Genomic DNA, 19,183 nt, shown 5'->3' with positions numbered 1-19,183 from the left:
TACTGGTGAGCGCTACTACTCCTGTCTCTCCTTCAAGATCCTGCACTACCTTGTCGGTCCATCTACGCTGGACCGGTTCGTCAGCTTCCTGCAGTGCCTTAATAGACTCTGGGGCGGAGGGCTGTTTTATGGACGAGTCCTGGGCTCGGGAACATGACATTCCTCTCAGACAGTTAAGGGAGTCCACGGCCTTGTTCGCCCTGGATGGTAGTCCTCTCCCCAGGATTCAGCGTGAGACGCTACCTTTAACCCTCACTGTTTCTGGTAATCATAGCGAAACCATTTCTTTTTTAATTTTTCGTTCACCTTTTACACCTGTTGTTTTGGGCCATCCCTGGCTAGTTTGTCATAATCCTTCCATTAATTGGTCTAGTAATTCTATCCTCTCCTGGAACGTCTCGTCATGTGAAATGTTTAATGTCTGCTATCCCTCCTGTTTCCTCTGTCTCTTCTTCACAGGAGGAGCCTGGTGATTTGACAGGGGTGCCGGAGGAATATCACGATCTGCGCACGGTGTTCAGTCGGTCCAGGGCCACCTCTCTTCCTCCACACCGGTCGTATGATTGTAGTATTGATCTCCTTCCGGGAACCACTCCCCCCCGGGGTAGACTATACTCTCTGTCGGCTCCCGAACGTAAGGCTCTCGAGGATTATTTGTCTGTAGCTCTTGACGCCGGTACCATAGTCCCCTCCTCCTCTCCCGCCGGAGCGGGGTTTTTTTTTGTCAAGAAGAAGGACGGGTCTCTGCGCCCCTGCATAGATTATCGAGGGCTGAATGACATAACAGTGAAGAATCGTTATCCGCTTCCTCTTATGTCTTCAGCCTTCGAGATCCTGCAGGGAGCCAGGTTTTTCACTAAGTTGGACCTTCGTAACGCTTACCATCTCGTGCGCATCAGGGAGGGGGACGAGTGGAGGACGGCGTTTAACACTCCGTTAGGGCACTTTGAATACCGGGTTCTTCCTTTCGGCCTCGCTAACGCTCCAGCTGTCTTTCAGGCATTAGTCAATGATGTCCTGAGAGACATGCTGAACATCTTTGTTTTCGTTTACCTTGACGATATCCTGATTTTTTCACCGTCACTCCAGATTCATGTTCAGCACGTTCGACGTGTCCTCCAGCGCCTTTTAGAGAATTGTCTTTTTGTGAAGGCTGAGAAGTGCACTTTTCATGCCTCCTCCGTCACATTTCTCGGTTCTGTTATTTCCGCTGAAGGCATTAAGATGGATCCCGCTAAGGTCCAAGCTGTCATTGATTGGCCCGCCCCTAAGTCACGCATCGAGCTGCAGCGCTTTCTCGGCTTCGCGAACTTCTATCGTCGTTTCATCCGTAATTTCGGTCAGGTGGCAGCTCCTCTCACAGCCCTTACTTCTGTCAAGACGTGCTTTAAGTGGTCCGTTTCCGCCCAGGGAGCTTTTGATCTCCTCAAGAATCGTTTTACATCCGCTCCTATCCTTGTTACACCTGACGTCTCTAGACAGTTCGTTGTCGAGGTTGACGCGTCAGAGGTGGGCGTGGGAGCCATTCTTTCTCAGCGCTCCCTCTCTGACGACAAGGTCCACCCATGCGCGTATTTTTCTCATCGCCTGTCGCCGTCGGAACGTAACTATGATGTGGGAAACCGCGAACTGCTCGCCATCCGGTTAGCCCTAGGCGAATGGCGACAGTGGTTGGAGGGGGCGACCGTTCCTTTTGTCGTTTGGACTGACCATAGGAACCTTGAGTACATCCATTCTGCCAAACGACTTAATGCGCGTCAGGCGCGTTGGGCGCTGTTTTTCGCTCGTTTCGAGTTCGTGATTTCTTATCGTCCGGGCTCTAAGAACACCAAGCCTGATGCTTTATCTCGTCTCTTCAGTTCTTCAGTAGCCTCCACTGACCCCGAGGGGATTCTCCCTGAGGGGCGTGTTGTCGGGTTGACTGTCTGGGGAATTGAGAGGCAGGTAAAGCAAGCGCTCACTCACACTCCGTCGCCGCGCGCTTGTCCTAGGAACCTTCTTTTCGTTCCCGTTCCTACTCGTCTGGCCGTTCTTCAGTGGGCTCACTCTGCCAAGTTAGCCGGCCACCCTGGCGTTCGGGGTACGCTGGCTTCCATTCGCCAGCGTTTTTGGTGGCCCACCCGGGAGCATGACACGCGTCGTTTCGTGGCTGCTTGTTCGGTCTGCGCGCAGACTAAGTCCGGTAACTCTCCTCCTGCCGGCCGTCTCAGGCCGCTTCCCATTCCCTCTCGACCGTGGTCTCACATCGCCTTAGATTTTGTCACCGGACTGCCTTCGTCAGCGGGGAAGACTGTTATTCTTACGGTTGTCGATAGGTTCTCTAAGGCGGCTCATTTCATTCCCCTTGCTAAGCTTCCTTCTGCTAAAGAGACGGCACAAATCATCATCGAGAATGTTTTCAGAATTCATGGCCTTCCGTCAGACGTCGTTTCGGACAGAGGTCCGCAATTCACGTCTCAATTTTGGAGGGAGTTTTGCCGTTTGATTGGGGCTTCCGTCAGTCTCTCTTCCGGCTTTCACCCCCAGTCTAACGGTCAAGCAGAACGGGCCAATCAGACTATTGGTCGCATCTTACGCAGTCTTTCTTTTCGCAACCCTGCGTCTTGGTCAGAACAGCTCCCCTGGGCAGAATACGCCCACAACTCGCTTCCTTCGTCTGCGACCGGGCTATCTCCTTTTCAGAGTAGCCTCGGGTACCAGCCTCCGCTGTTCTCATCTCAGTTCGCCGAGTCCAGCGTCCCCTCCGCTCAGGCTTTTGTCCAACGTTGCGAGCGCACCTGGAAGAGGGTCAGGTCTGCACTTTGCCGTTATAGGACGCAGACTGTGAGGGCTGCTAATAAGCGTAGAACTAAGAGTCCTAGATATTGTCGCGGTCAGAGAGTTTGGCTCTCCACTCAGAACCTTCCCCTTAAGACGGCTTCTCGCAAGTTGACCCCGCGGTTCATTGGTCCGTTCCGTATTTCTCGGGTCATTAATCCTGTCGCAGTTCGACTTCTTCTTCCGCGATACCTTCGTCGCGTCCACCCGGTCTTCCATGTCTCCTGTATCAAGCCCGTTCTTCGCGCCCCCGCTCGTCTCCCCCCCCCCCCCCCCATCCTTGTCGAGGGCGCACCCATCTACAGGGTCCGCAGGATTTTGGACATGCGTCCTCGGGGCCGTGGTCACCAGTACCTCGTAGATTGGGAGGGGTACGGTCCTGAGGAGAGGAGTTGGGTTCCCTCTCGGGACGTGCTGGACCGTGCGCTGATCGAGGATTTCCTCCGTTGCCGCCAGGTTTCCTCCTCGAGTGCGCCAGGAGGCGCTCGGTGAGTGGGGGGGTACTGTCATGTATTGTCATGTTGTGTCTTTCTGTCCTTTCCTTTCACCCTGTCTCCCTCTGCTGGTCGTATTAGGTTACCTTTTCTCCCCCGCTTTCCCCCAGCTGTTCCTTGTCTCCTCTGACTACCTCATCCACCCCTTTTCCCACCTGTTCCCTTTTTCCCTCTGATTAGGTCCCTATATCTCTCTCTGTTTCTGCTCCTGTCTTTGTCGGATTCTTGTTTGTTGTGTTTCATGCCTGAACCAGACTATCGTTATGTTTGCTGTAACCTTGTCCTGTCCTGTCGGAATCTGCCGGTCTATCTGAGCCTACCTATGTTTGGTTATTAAAGAAGCTCTGTTTAAGTTAATTCGCTTTTGGGTCCTCATTCACTCACCGTAACAGATATAGTTTCTGACGTAGCTATGCGCAGGATTGCTGAGAGGTGAGAGTTAGTAAGAGATCTGTGCCTTGACTTGTTATATTTCATCACTGAAAATGTCTGTTCACATACATAGGTGGACCCAAACAGTACAAACATATTCTGAGCATGACTCCTAGTCTTTGGAAAGTTTTGTTCATCGATAGATAAATAGAACCTCGTCAGTGACATTTTTATGAATAGTTCTCCAATCATTGCATCGGACTGAAGATCGATAAACTCAAATTGCAGGTCACTGGGCGCGTTATCCACATTGGAGGTGAAAGGAGAGGAAACCAACAGCATGTCATTTTCCAACATTTTGAAATCCTCAAAATGATGAGAACTCACTGTTCAAAGCACGCAGCAGCGATTAATACTTCTCCCGCTGGTCATCTGATAGGGAACAGACTAGTAGTGTCGGAAGGTGGGTTATATTGTTGGCTTTGTACTTGGCGGGTCAGGAGATGTAATTTTACCTTTTAAGGCTTTGACAAGGATGTACATCTGATGTGCAAAAAGGCCCTTCCCTTGTAGTTTGGAATTCAGTTCATTCATGAGGGCCATGATGTCCACCATTCTTTATCTTGCAGTTGAGGGAAATCCACATTTTCCTTTCATTTGCAAAAACTCAGAAATCTCCTGGCTTCAGGTCCCACACCATTATTAAGCACTTTCTCCAAACTCAGCCATCTCACGTTTGTGTGGCAGGGGAGGTCTGCATCACCCGACTCTCTCTTCCAACAGTGAGACAAACTGCCTGTAGTTTAAAGATTTTGCTCTTATGAAGTTTACCACTTTAGTGACTGTATCAACAATATGGCTCATTTTCAGAAACAATTTACAGAGCACCTCCTGATGAATAATGCAATGCAGGAAAATCATTTCCTGATCTTGGTTTAGCTCAACTACTTGATCTTGTATCCTTTTCAAAAGACCTTGTGGTTGTGTTCTTCATTGACTGCACTGAAGCAAACTCAACTGTAATTTCAAAGTCTGGGGTTATGCCTCGTAAGAATATCGACTACGCCGTGTCACGTGCATCACTGCCTTCATCCAGGGCCTAGGAGAAATAGGTGAAATTCTCTACCTTGTCTTTCAACTGTTGTTCCATATTCTCTGCGATGTCCTCAACACGCCGTGTCACTGTTCGTCTTGACAGTGAAACATTTTCAACCCGCTCTTTGTTGTCGGGGCAAAGTATTGCTGCAGTCAATTAAACATTATTTAATGGATTCGCCCTCAGTGAATGGCTTGCTATGTTTAGCAATATTGTGGGACAGTACATAGCTAGCTCTCGCAATTCCGTCGTTTGCTGAATGCATTTTTGTGAAAAGTCCTTGCTGAGAAAGCAACACTTTCGATGCACTTGCCATCTGCTCAGAAGACATACTCCTATATTTCCCTGCATGCTTCGCCTAGAAGTGTCAGGCCAAGTTGTAACGTTAGTCTTTCAAGACAGCGATGTTCTCTTTGCACACTAAGCACACAGCTTTCCCTGATACCTCAATAAAGACATATTTCGATGTCCACTCTTGCTGGAACACCCTACATTCATTGTCTACTTTCCTTTTCTTTGAAATCTTTAACTTATTTTTGCGCAATTTCTAGCTAGCTACGATTTGTAACTGACGTGTGTCAGCTTGTCAGTCACTGTATGTTCTCGTGTAGTTGTTATTTATACGTGCCTTCAAAATAAATGTTCCACAAGCGGTGGGAGTTAAATCATTACAGAAAGCCGAGTATTAATTTGGCTTTTAATTTGAATAACAAATACGTTTTTCAAAACTTGACTATTGCAAATTCTTCATGTGATTTGAGCATGATTTCGCGGGCAGTATTGAAACAGGTTGCAGGCCGCATACGGCCCCCGGCCCGGCCTTAGCCCAGGCCTGTTCTAGAAGCTGCCAGGTCATTCTGTGTGTTCCTACAGCTTCCAGTGAGCTGCCAGACCCCCCACTACACCTACCCCCGCCTCACTAGAACTGCACAAGCATTTTCTGGTGAGTTCTCAGCTGTCATCGAACCTATTCTTTAAATAGACCATATCAGGGCCAGGCCATTTTTCAAGGGGTTACCCATGTCATAACGTACAAATAGAGAACAAAAATATAAACTACTATGCAATTATTTTAATGACTCAGCATTGGTATGTTGTCATAAAAGAAATTAGACATTTTAACAAACCCAATCCAATGCTAAATGTGAGAATTCAGTGTACAGTTCTCTCAGGAAGTGTCTCTTCTGTGTAGAGTAGACCCCCATCCATTTTTTAAATGGTCCCACCCCGGTTTTGGCCCACCTCATGAGACGAGTATAAAGGAGGGGTGGGGTTGCACTAATACCAAAAAAATAGAAAGCAAAACAATCAGGGAGTGAAGCTCAAAACTAGACACTCAAGTGAAAATTAAAGGAGAAGAGAAGAACACACAATCCTGAAAGGTATAAATTATATGGCACTATTGAGAGACATGTATTGAGTGTACACAGTCTTGAGTGACATGCTTGCCTGCCAGGGGCTCTAGGACAGGGGACAGGGGACATGGTGATTGTCTATCAGGAGCGGTGGAGTGGCTGTCCATTAGAATGATTGTATTAGTGGTAAGGCCCCCACTGTGGTGCAAAACGATGCCCAAGTAAGGCATGAGGGGTGGCCATTTAAAGTTAGAGAACGTGCTGGGCCATTTGCTAAAGGGGTTTCAGGTAAGGAGACATTGTAGTGAGAACGGTAAGAAGAGTATTATTTTTTCTTACAATATTATATTTGTTTGTCATTTTTGGGACAGTGAGGTGTAATCACTCATGCTGATTTAGAATTTTGAACTGTGATTATATGTATTTTTCCGAGATCAAAATGAATGGAAACCTTGTCAAGGTGTTTTAGCTGGTTGTAAAAGTTACAATCTACCAGGAACAGGTGGGTATATTTTTTTACAGCATTGTTCGAGATTCAGAATTGTCTGCAATGTGTTTTAAATGTATTGTTTCTCTATTAAGTATAGAGATACATGTTCAATTTATAGTGTTAGAAGAGTAATGTAATGTTCCAGAAATATGTGCTGTTTACTCTTTGAGTACCAGTCATTCATTGGCTTTAATGTTCAAGTCATACTGTAACCTGAACCGTTGAACTATAACTTCTCATTTCCTCACCAGATGGGAGAGATGGCAGATCCAATCCAGTTAAAAGATGAGGGAAACAAGCATTTCCAAGCCGGTGAGGTGGACAAGGCCATTGAGTGCTACACAAAAGCCACCAAGTTGTGCAAAGACAAAAAGGTGCTCGCTGTCATCTACAGGAACAGATCAGCCTGCTTCCTGAAAAAGGTAAACACCTAACCTCAACCACAGGCCTTCAACAAGCAAAAACTGCATCGTTTTATAATTATTAATCCCTGGTTGTGATTTCCTGATCCTCTGATGTTTTTGAACTCTTTTTCTTTCTCAGGAAAGCTACACCAATGCAGCCTCTGATGCCTCCAAAGGTACGGTACAGTCTAGTAAATGCTTAGAAATAAACATTTTGCCATGCTCACCATAACATAAACTGACAAATCATGGATTATGCTCATACCACAGTGGTATTTTCACTTCAACCCAGACACTTGTATTATTCTCTGCTCTCCATCAGCCATTGACGTGGATGCAGCAGACGTCAAAGCCCTGTTCCGGCGGTGCCAGGCTCTGGAGAAGCTGGACAAGCTGGACATGGCCTTCAAAGACGTCCAGAGGTGTTCCACCATCGAGCCCAAAAACAAGACCTTCCTGGAGACCCTCAGGAGGCTGGGGGCGGAGATCCAAGCCAAGGTGTGCTACCAACTGGGACCATTTAGACACAAGCCATTGGTTTACTTACTGATAACTATGTGATTATAATATTTGTTTGACTTATGAACAAGACATAAAAACACATTTTACAGTACTTATCTGCATCTCTCTTTCCCTCTTATGCTCTCTCTCTCTTATGCTCTCTCTCTCTCTCTCATGCTCTCTCTCTCTTATGCTCTCTCTCTCTCTCTCATGCTCTCTCTTTCTTATGCTCTCTCTCTCTCTCTGTCTACAGCTGAAGACAACCTTCTCCACAGACTCACGGGTCCAGAACATGTTTGACATTCTGCTTGATGAGGAGATGGACAAGGACAAGAAGGAAAAGGTTTGAATGACACCGAAGTAGAGATCAGTTCCATTGATTCCACTTACTGTGATAAACATGATGCTGTGGTCTTTAATATTTTTATAGTCTGATATCAAATGCAATGTGTGTAACTTTTATGCCAGTATGAATAGTATTTACTTCCCATGTAGGCTGCTAACAACCTGGTGGTTCTGGCCAGAGAAGATGCTGGCGCAGAGAGAATCTTCCAGAACAACGGAGTGCCTCTGCTGCTGGATATGCTTGAGACCGGAAAAGTAGAGATGGTCCTGGCCGCTATCCGTACCTTCGCGGGAATGTGCACTGGACACAAAGCACGGGTGAGGGGCAGGTGAAGACAGGGCAGTGCATAAGGGATTCTTTAAGAAGGGGAGCCAATCCTCCCAATTCCTGGTCCTTTGTGACAGATATGGATCCTTTTCAAAGTTTCTATTGTAATGTCTAGCCCTAGTCCCCCTTGTGTACACTCAGTTGACCTGTATGTTTGTCTCTAAACAGACCATGGCCATTATCCACCTGGTGGGCATTGACAAGCTGTGCAGCATCATGGCTGTCGACAATGAGGACATCGCCTTGGCAACTTCCGACCTGTTCCAGTGCATCAACGACTCCCTCACCGGAGGAGACCGGAGGATTTATGGGAAGGAGGAAGCCCTGGTTTTGGGTGAGACATCCACTTACGTTTCTGCATTCCTATCCTGTTCCAGTCAAAAGCCCTACATTTATATACATGTATGTAGGGTTTTTTACCCAATGTGAATTGCCTCCATATAGCATCTATTAGCTATATAAACACATTGTTCTGTTTTATATTTATTTACTTGTTATATAGTTACTTGTTTGTGTTTTCTAAACCCTTTCATAAAAGAGGTCTGACACTTATTCTGTTCCCCTGCAGATGCAAGCAAAGACTTGAAGAGCATCCTGATGGCCCTGCTGGAGATGGTTGCCAGTAAGAAGGTTTCAGGACACGGCAGAGACCAGGCCCTGAACCTGCTGTGCAGGAACGTGCCTCGCAAGGACAAGAAAGACCATGACCACTCCAAGAGCCTCTTCACCATCGACCATGGTTAGCGAGTCGGTTAGCTTTGATCATGATCTGTGACACTAAGTAGACCTTTGACAAATGTTTGTCATGGAAATTCTTACACAGGGACACTGATTGTTTATGACACCAAAGACGAGATGAACATTCTCAAGACTGTTTCTTCACAAAGTAAAATGTCCTTCCTCACTGTTGTTCAACTTAATTTAGGGAAGTTGTCATTCATCTGGCTTTGTGAACCCCCCGCCAGGTCTGAAGAAAATCCTGAAGGTGTGTGGCCAGATACCTGACCTCCCAGACCAGCTGCCCATGACGGAGAACACTCAGCTCATCGCCAGCGTGTTGCTTGACAAGCTCTGGGACGACCTGCGCTGCGACCCCGAGAGAGACCACTACAGGGAAGTCTGTGACGAGTACATCAAGTGAGTTACATATTAGTAACATAACAGTAACATACGAGTAGCATATCTAATCAGAGTAACATCATACAGAGATTGATAGGTATCTGTGATGCACGCGTACATCATGAGTAATGTTACAACGAGGGAAGTATCTAACGGCACTATAGTTGATGATGGTGATGAGTACTAAATCAGCTGACTAACATTTATTCCTGACCTCTCCCCACCTCCCCACCTCCCTCATCTACCCTTAACACTACTCCCCTTGACCCTGACTCTCTCCACAGAGGCAAGTTTGACCCCAACGACATGGACAGGAACATCCACGCCATCAACGCTCTGTCAGGCCTGCTGCAGGGGCCATTTGAGGTTGGCAACCAGCTGGTGGGTCGCCAGGGCATCATGGAGATGATGGTGGCGCTGTGCGGCTCTGAGCGTGAGGTGGACCAGATGGTCGCCGTGGAAGCGCTGATCCACTCCTCGACGAAGATGAGCCGCGCCTCCTTCATCATCACCAACGGCGTGTCGCTGCTCAAAGACATCTACAAGAAGACGAAGAACGAGAAGATCAAGATCCGTGCGCTGGTGGTGAGTGAGCTGTAGATTTCCATACTTTAGAATAGAAATGTGCTCTTTTGAGGGGTTCATTGATAGTTCTTCATGTTTGGTAACGTTACAGTGGCTCTTCAGATTGATCTAAGTGTAACTTTCCCTCCAAGTTCATGAACTCACTGTTTTGTGTGTGTCTGTGTGTCCCTTTCCCCAGGGTCTGTGTAAGCTGGGCTCAGCAGGTGGAGATGACTATAGTATGAGGCAGTTTGCTGAGGGCTCCACTGAGAAACTGGCCAAGCAGTGCAGGAAGTGAGTCTGTTTTTTGGAGTCGGTAGCTTTGAAAGCTTATCTGCCATTACGTAACTTTGTGGTCTTAATATCACTGAAGTATTCATAGACACAGTCGATCACAGACAACAAAAAAATATTATGGACTACAACTATCAGGAGTAATAGAATGTGAACATATCTGTACCCTTATACTTGACTAATTACACACCAAGTCCAGACAATTATGACTCTTTATCTGGATAATTGCGTGCTATTTGTATTGATATATTGATGTGTTTCAGCTGCAGAGAGAACAATATTATATTCCCTCAGTGTGATTTAGAAATGGCTTCCCATGGTCATAATCTGAAGATGGAGGACCATTTCCTGTTAGCCCGGTTCCCTGTTAACCCTCTTCCTGTGTGTCAGGTGGCTGTGTAACTCTGCCATGGACACGAAGACCAGGAAGTGGGCTATAGAAGGTCTGGCCTATCTGACCCAAGACGCTGATGTAAAGGATGACTTTGTTGAGGACGAGCCTGCCATGAAAGCCATGTTTGAACTGGCCAAGGTAGGTACTGTACTATTAAAGACAGAGCAGAGACCCAACTCATAGAAGATGACCGGAGCATAGTGGCATTAAAGGGTGAATATGGGACCTGGAGGAGAGTACCTAACTTCACTCTTTCCTGTTTCCCTGTGATACAGTCTAAAGATAAGACCATCCTATATGCTGTGGCCTGTACCCTGGTCAACTGCACCAACAGCTATGAGAAGAAAGAGATCATGCCTGAGCTGGTTCAGCTGGCCAAGTTCTCCAAGCAGCACGTCCCAGAGCAGCACCCCAAGGTAAGATGAGAGAAAGACACAGGCTTCCCCCTGTCTGTCCAGCAGGCAGGGGGAGGCAACTTACGCACAGCTCTGACACACACACAAACACACCAGACATGCCACCAGCTGTCTTTTCATAGCCCCCAAATGCAGAACAAATTCAAGAAAGCATACATTATATAGAGCCATTATTGCATGAAACTCCCTTCCATCACAAATTGCTCAAATGAACAGAGAACCTGGTTTCAAAAAACAGATAAAGCAACACCTCACGTGACAACGCCTCTCCCCTATTTGACCAAGATAGTTTGTGTGTATGTATTGATGTGTAGGCTATGTGTGCCGTTATTAAATGTATGTAGTTCTGTCCTTGAGCTGTTGTTGTCTATTAATGTTCTGTATTATGTCATGTTTCATGTTCTGTGTGGACCCCAGGAAGAGTAGCTGCGGCTTTCGCAACAGCTAATGGGGATCCTAATAAAAAAAACAAATACCAAACAAGTCATCCTTATTTATATCAGGAAATAACTGGACACCAAGTCACTGTAAACTAAACTAGTATAACAGCTATATACATGTGACTATGCTGCTCTCTACAGTTAGCAAAGTTTATTATTTCTATGTTGAGGTCCTAGGTATATTGACTGGGGGAGGTGCTGACAATACACACGCTTCTCTGCCCTTAGGACAAGAAGGATTTCATCCAGAAGAGAGTGAAGAGGATGCTAAAGGCAGGGGTCATCTCAGCTCTCACTGTCATGGTGAAAGCTGACAACCTTCTCCTGACTGACCAGACCAAAGAGATGCTGGCAAGGTGAGCAACCTGGGACTGTACTAGGCTTGAACATTTTGCTTCTTATCCAGAGCCAACCTACAGTCAGTACACGCAATAAGCAATGCTGCAGAACAAATCGGATTGAAATCAATGGTGTTTGCTTTCATCCGCAGGGTGTTCCTTGCCTTGGCAGATGATGCCAAAGACCGTGGCATGATTTGCGCCCATGGAGGGGGCAAGGTGAGTGACAGACACAACAGACTCATGAGATCCTCCGTTCTAGAATTATCACTATTTCCTATAGCCAGCCTTACATTTGATGTATTACCCTTATCTAACCAGAGGGTTTCTGACTGTCTGAACCTCTGATCTCTTGTGTGTTCCCCAGGCTCTGATCCCATTGGCTCTGGAGGGATCAGCTATAGGGAAAATAAGGGCCTCCCACGCCCTGGCCAAGATCGCTGCTGTGTCCAACCCAGAGATTGCCTTCCCAGGAGAGAGGGTAAGAACCTGTCTGACCACTTCCTGTTACATGGGGGAGAGGGTGTGGGCTGTTTCTCATTCTGCTTCCTGCTCTCTTTCCCTCTCTTACCCTACCTCCCTCACCCTGCATTGTCATCTCTCTCTCTCTGACAGATCTATGAGGTGGTGCGTCCTCTGGTCAGCCTGTTGCACCCTGAGAGAGACGGGGTGCAGAACTACGAGGCACTTCTGAGTCTCACCAACTTGGCTGGTCTCAACGACAAACTGAGGTGAGGCCTGTTAATTTACCAACCACACCACAGTATGTATAACCCAACTAAACACCTGAGACTATTACAGATTATTCAACAATCACTATAAGGTAGTCGATGTGTGAGAGGACAAGTGTTCAATAAGTTTGTCAAAATAAATATGACTCTAACCAGAAAACAGCTGTGAGCTCAGATATGCTCTGGGGACATTCCAGAGTTGTTTTTGTTTTTTCACTGTTGCTGTCAGAGCGTTTTGAGTGGAGGAGATGAGATGGTTGCTGCCAGAGAGTTTTGAGTGGAGGAGATGAGACAGTTGCTGCCAGAGAGTTTTGAGTGGAGGAGATGAGACGGTTGCTGCCAGAGAGTTTTCAGTGGAGGAGATGAGACGTTTGCGTGATTTCATAACTATTACTTCCCATCCTCCACGGCTCCAGAGTGAAGATCCTGAAAGAGAAGGCTCTCCCTGAGATTGAGCAGTACATGTTTGAAGACCATGATCATATCAGACAGGCAGCCACAGAGTGCATGTGCAACCTGGTGACATGCAAAGAGGTGAGAGGACACCCCTCAATCTTAGGGAACAGTGTCATCACATACGGTGTGTTGTGTGTGTGTGTGCAGGTAACAAACGTGTCACCCAGTGTAACTAACGTCACCATTGTGTGTTCAGGTGCAGGATCGGTACCTGGAGGATGGGAATGATAGGCTGAAGCTGCTGGTGCTGATGTGTGCTGAGGACGATGAAAAGCTCCAGAGAGCTGCAGCCGGAGCACTGGCCATGCTCACTGCCGCCCAGAAGAAACTGTGCACCAAGATGACCCTGGTGGTATGTCTGTCTGGTTGCATTCACACTAGTACACTCGCCTTGGGGTGACCCAAAGGCAGTTCCTGTGCAAAGATATGAACTGATTTGAACTGCCGAATTGTCCCAATCAATCACAACGCTGTATCATCGCAACATCGATTTATAGTTGTGACAGTCGGTATGTATCATGACAACAATGACTAGTTATGTGTTACGTAATCAATATGTATAATCACAACACTGATTATAGTTATATATTACTTAATACATTTGTATCATCACAACACTGAATATAGTTATATATTACTTAATACATTTGTATCATCACAACACTGATTATAGTTATATATTACTTAATACATTTGTATCATCACAACACTGATTATAGTTATATATTACTTAATACATTTGTATCATCACAACACTGATTATAGTTATATATTACTTAATACATTTGTATCATCACAACACTGAATATAGTTATATATTACTTAATACATTTGTATCATCACAACACTGATTATAGTTATATATTACTTAATACATTTGTATCATCACAACACTGATTATAGTTATACTTATTCAAAATGTATGGTGAGGCCTCATCCACTTCATCACTTTGTCTGACCAGTGTTTTCTCGGTTCACTCCGCAGACTTTGCAGTGGATGGAGATCCTTCAGAGGCTCATTCTCCATGACCAGCCCCAGATCCAGCACAGAGGCCTGGTGATCGTGTACAACATACTGAACTCGGACGACAACGAGCTGGCCAAGAAGCTGATCGAGAGCGAGATCCTGGAGATCCTGACAGTGATTGGCAAAGCAATGGACAACCCCAAGAGGCAGCTTGTGATCGATGTGGCACGCACCTGCCTGGTCAAGGCCATGGACCTCGGCCTCATCAAGCCATTCACAACCCCTTCTTAAAGCAGTGTTTCTTAAGCTTTTTATAGTACTACGGACTGGCTTGCAATGGACCTACTCCCTTAAAGGCGCAACCCAATCAACCAGAAACAAATCACACAGAAATAAGAACATGTATGACAGTTCCATTTTAGTCCAATGAGTGTGTATATTTGGTGGGTACACTTGCAAACGCCCATACCCCTCACTGCCCACAGTCTTCCCAAAGTGTCAGGCCAACACTTGTTACAGTACATTGGACTTACAGTTTGTGCCTTTTAATGAAAACTGCAACGTGTGAGCTAATTACAGTCTGCCTAACTTGCTGATCAGATACACCCCACAGATTGAGGTCCAGAGACTGAAGATTGAGAAACTCTGTGTTGAGTGTGGGCCAATGGACAGGGAGGCCAGGAGATGGGACTGATGGTGCACCTGAACAGCCACCTATCATGAAATCAGAGACAGTACAAATGAATCTCTTGAGATATTTTATTTCGAATTTTCAGAAAGAAAACACCACGTGAACGTTTAACCATTTATTAGAAAAGATAACAATGCCTGTCTTGGCATTAGAGCTCTGTCCTGCAGGGTAGCTCACTGCCAGAGCCAAGCGTCATATGAATGTTATAATAAAACTATAGGCAGTGAGCACGATACGCTATATCAAATCCCCCCGATGGAAGAAACAGAACCCACAGGTGGAGGCTGGGCTGGTGGTGGGATATCAGAAACAGAACCCACAGGTGGAGGCTGGGCTGGTGGTGGGATATCAGAAACAGAACCCACAGGTGGAGGCTGGGCTGGTGGTGGGATATCAGAAACAGCAAGCATAGCGAGTAACAGCTAGTTACAGCAGCAAGAGACATCAGCGCATGAGAGCGTGTGACATCCAGCATTGGGGAAACATGTGCAGAACTAGTGGACTTCAATAGACCGCATGTAATTAATGGGAATCCAACTGGTGCAATATCCGCTGATGCGGTGTCAGCTGAAGCCACCACACTCATGTTTCCCTTCTGAACCGGCTACACTTTATATAGATTTTTTTGTAAGTTAAATAGAGTTTATTTGTGTGGATAAGAGGTCTTTGTTTAATGTTATTTGTATTTTACACTTAAGGATAAAGATGAGAATTTTGACTATTGTCTATCTTGATTTTAGTGGACAATTTTATTCTACTGTTTGTCAGTACAGCCTAGTATGATTTTCAACAGTGGACATTGGTCATGACTGTATTTGATAAGCAGTTAAAACAGTCACATGGGCTAAATATATATTCTTTTAAGGTTTGTACTTTTGCAGCAGGAAGAAGAGGAAAACATTTGTAGCCCATGAAAGCTCAAAGTTGTCTGGCTAAAGGCAAACGGAAGAAATGGGCGGGGCTGTCGGCATCCAATGACCATGAAGTGGGAGTGGCATTTTTATTTCCATCCACTGTGCTCACTTGGTTTTTAACAACAGAGATGGAAGAGGATGTGAGACACCCCCATCAATTTTTTTTTTATGGTTGAATGAAAGTCAATTAACTAAATAGACCAGACACAACTGCTATTGCATTGGTGTCTATGGGAGACACCCAGTTAAGTAGACCGGAACTGACCATTTCTTTCAATGGTAAAAAGCCTGAGTGTAATATTTTCAATTATCCACCATCTTGGTATACAGCTTATGTCAGAATTGACCTCCAGGTGGCCCCTACCCCCACAAAAATAAGACTTCCATCTTCATGACTTCCAGAAAAAGAAGGCAAATAGCCTCACACAGATGTTGATGTGTATGTGTGTATTTTTGCATGTGCAGTAAGCCCACAGGCTGATTCTTTCCTCCTTTCTTGGCAGAGATCTCACAAAAGGTTCAATTGTAAACCCCAAATTGATCACGTAGAATGTACACTGAGTGTACAAAACATTAGGAACACAGACTGACCAGGTGAAAGCTATGGTCCCTTATTGATGTAACTTGTTAAATCCACTTAAATCAGTTTAGATGAAGTGGAGGAGATAGGTTAAAGAATGATCTTTAAGCCTTGAGACATGGATTGTGTATGTGTGCCATCCAGAGGGTGAATGGGCAAGACAAAATATTTAAGTGCCTTTGAACTGGGTATGGTAGTAGGTGCCAGGCGCACCGGTTTGAGTCAAGAAGTGCAATGCTGTTAGGTTTTTCGCGCTCAACAGTTTCCCATGTGTATCAAGAATGGTCCACCACCTTAAAAGCATCCAGCCAACTTGACACAACTGTGGGAAACATTAGTCAACATCCCTGTGGAATGCTTTCGACACCCTTTAGAGTCTATCCCCTGACGAATTGAGGCTGCTCTGAGGGCAAAAGGGAGTGCAACTCAATATCTTAATGTTTTGTACACTCTGTGTATATGCTATATCTCACACCAGGCCTTCCAAATAAAGTAATGTTTGCTGTGACAAAAAAATTGTAGGTCTGTATTATTCCACAAAGTTCTACCTAGCGCTGCTGTGAGGGGGAGGAGCGCATAACCTTGTGATGTAGCGCCAAAGATTGTCTATTATATTGACAAGATATACACGTGACCGCTCTAACAAAGGAAATACATGTCCTCAAAGATGGCAGGCAGGCGGGAGGAGGTGAAATCAGGTGGGACCATTCTAGCAAATGAGAGTGCAGATACGATTGAAAACAACAGGCCAGCAAGATAGAGGACTCATCTTTGTATCTGTTCCATTATAGCGTTTGTGACAGCATTGGCAGCACCATTGAGCCTAACTCCATTTTAAAGTAGATGCATGCCAGCAAAGCCACTACACAACACAACACTGAACAATACATTAACTGCACTATAATTGTGACAAATGGTGCCCACAAACTATTAGGGCCTACATAAAACTGTCCCAACAGAAAAGCTTTATTTTCAGCACCATGGAGTGAATCCTTACCACCGCTACACCTGGCTATCAGCAGATACTTATCTGGCAGCGAAGCAGTTAATTCAGCCTCATCTGCCTTTTAAAAAACATATTTGGTATTTTATTCATTAAATTGAACTTTTATTTAACTAGGCAAGTCAGTTAAGAAAACATTATTATTTACAATGACAGCCTACACCAGCCAAACCCAGATGACACTGGACCAATTGTGCCCCGCCCTGTGGGACTCCCAATCACAGCCGACTGTGATATAGCCTGGATTTGAACCAAGGTATCTGTAATGACCCCTCTAGCACTGAGATGCAGAGCCTTAGACCGCTGTGCCACTCGGGAGCTATGGCTGACTTGTGTCACGCCCTGACCATAGTAAGCTGTTTTTTCTCTGTGTTGGTTGGGGCGTGATAGTGTCTAGGGTGGGTCATCTAGGGTTTTTTGTATGTCTATGTTGGCCTGATATGGTTCCCAATCAGAGACAGCTGTTTATCGTTGTCTCTGATTGGGGATCATATTTAGGTAGCCATTTACCTTTTGTGTTTGTGGGATCTTGTCTATGTTTAGTTGCCTGCCTGCACTAGTTGTATAGCTTCACGGTTCATTCATTGTTCTTTATTGTTTTGTTTAGTGAGTTTCTCTTTATTCAAATTATGTAGAACTCTATGCACGCTGCACCTTGGTCTCATCATTACGACGATAGTGACAGAAGATCCCACCAACAAAGGACCAAGCAGCGTGCCCAGAAGGAGGAAGTATCCTGGACTTGGGAAGAGATCCTGGATGGGAAGGGATCCTGGACTTGGGAGGAAAACCTGGCAGGACAGGATCGCCTTCCTTGGCGGGAGTCGCCTAGGAACATGACTGCAACGACGTCGGAGAGGTAGGCCACAGAAACCCCAATCATTTTTTGGGGGGAGGCACATGAAGCAGTCGGCGAAGTTGAGGGGTGAGTCCGAGACTGTCGAGGAGTTATTGGACGAATTGGAGGAGAGTGAACGGAAGGGCGAGTTAGAGACCTTTGAGGAGTTGTTGATCAAATTGGAGGAGTGAAGAGAGAGAGCCTTTGGTTTGGCATAGTATGCACGGCATTCGCCCTGAGGAGCGTGTTAGCTGTCCGATGCCACCTGTGCCAGTTCCTTGTACTCGTCCTGAAACGTGTTAAAGTTCCGGAACAATTGATGCCGGCTATACACACCAGGTCTCCAGTGTACATTCACAACCCAGTACGTCCTGTGCCAACTCCTCGCACTCTCCCTCAAGTGCGCTTTTCCAGTCAGGTGTGTCCTGTTCCTGCTCCTCGCACTCTTCCTCAAGTGCGTGTCCCCAGTCCAGTACATCCTGAGCCTCCTCCCCGCACTCGCTCTGAGGTGTGTGTCATCAGCCTGGTGCCACCTGTACCGGTCCCACACATCAGGCCTCCAGTGCGCCTCCACAGTCCAGAGCTTCCAACGACGGTTCCCGGTCCGGAGCTTCCGGCGACGGGTCCCGGTCCGGAGCCTTCGGCGACGGTCCCCGGTCTGGAGTCTTCAGCAGGGGTTCTCAGTCCGGAGCCACCTGCGACGATCCACGCACCGGAGCCGCCCCCGATGCCCTGCGTCATCTATCCTAGATGCCCACCCGGACTCTCCCCTATTGAGTCAGGTTTTGTGGTCGGAGTCCGCACCTTTGGGGGGGGGGGGGGGGGGGGGGGGGGGGTGGTGTACTGTCACACCCTGACCATAGTAAGCTGTTTTTTCTCTGTGTTGGTTGGGGCGTGATAGTGTCTAGGGTGGGTCATCTAGGGTTTTTTGTATGTCTATTTTGGCCTGATATGGTTCCCAATCAGAGACAGCTGTTTATCGTTGTCTCTGATTGGGGATCATATTTAGGTAGCCATTTCCCTTTTGTGTTTGTGGGATCTTGTCTATGTTTAGTTGCCTGTCTGCACTAGTTGTATAGCTTCACGGTTCATTCGTTGTTCTTTATTGTTTTGTTTAGTGAGTTTCTCTGTATTAAAATTATGTGGAACTCTATGCACGCTGCGCCTTGGTCTCATCATTATGACGATAGTGACAACTTGCTTAAACAAATGTGGTTTCTACTGACAATTGAGAGG

At 46.3% G+C, this 19,183-nt stretch overlaps 1 protein-coding gene across 2 annotated transcripts; it reads left to right on the top strand.

Annotated features, from left to right (window-relative positions):
* The first annotated feature begins 6,043 nt into the window (after nucleotides 1–6,043).
* Nucleotides 6,044–15,330, top strand: LOC110525787 (protein unc-45 homolog B). Of its 2 annotated transcripts, XR_005052067.1 has the most exons (21): nucleotides 6,044–6,161; nucleotides 6,876–7,046; nucleotides 7,168–7,204; nucleotides 7,351–7,526; nucleotides 7,783–7,872; nucleotides 8,025–8,192; nucleotides 8,371–8,536; nucleotides 8,771–8,941; nucleotides 9,168–9,339; nucleotides 9,606–9,906; nucleotides 10,085–10,179; nucleotides 10,570–10,711; nucleotides 10,849–10,989; nucleotides 11,658–11,785; nucleotides 11,920–11,986; nucleotides 12,135–12,248; nucleotides 12,383–12,498; nucleotides 12,915–13,032; nucleotides 13,151–13,306; nucleotides 13,940–14,889; nucleotides 14,935–15,330. XR_005052067.1 is itself a non-coding variant. In XM_021606215.2 (20 exons), exons 2-20 carry the CDS (start codon nucleotides 6,876–6,878, stop codon nucleotides 14,210–14,212), a joined length of 2,802 nt encoding a protein of 933 aa, XP_021461890.2. In that variant the 5' UTR covers nucleotides 6,044–6,161; the 3' UTR covers nucleotides 14,213–15,330. The 2 variants fall into 2 exon arrangements, 1 of the variants encoding a protein (XP_021461890.2); XM_021606215.2 differs by having other exon boundaries at nucleotides 13,940–15,330.
* Nucleotides 15,331–19,183: the final 3,853 nt, after the last annotated feature.

The sequence above is a fragment of the Oncorhynchus mykiss genome, chromosome 6 (assembly GCF_013265735.2).
Source record: "Oncorhynchus mykiss isolate Arlee chromosome 6, USDA_OmykA_1.1, whole genome shotgun sequence".
Lineage (NCBI taxonomy): Eukaryota > Metazoa > Chordata > Actinopteri > Salmoniformes > Salmonidae > Oncorhynchus > Oncorhynchus mykiss.
Note: the sequence above shows the minus strand (reverse complement) of the source record. Positions and strands in the feature narration are given on the sequence as shown.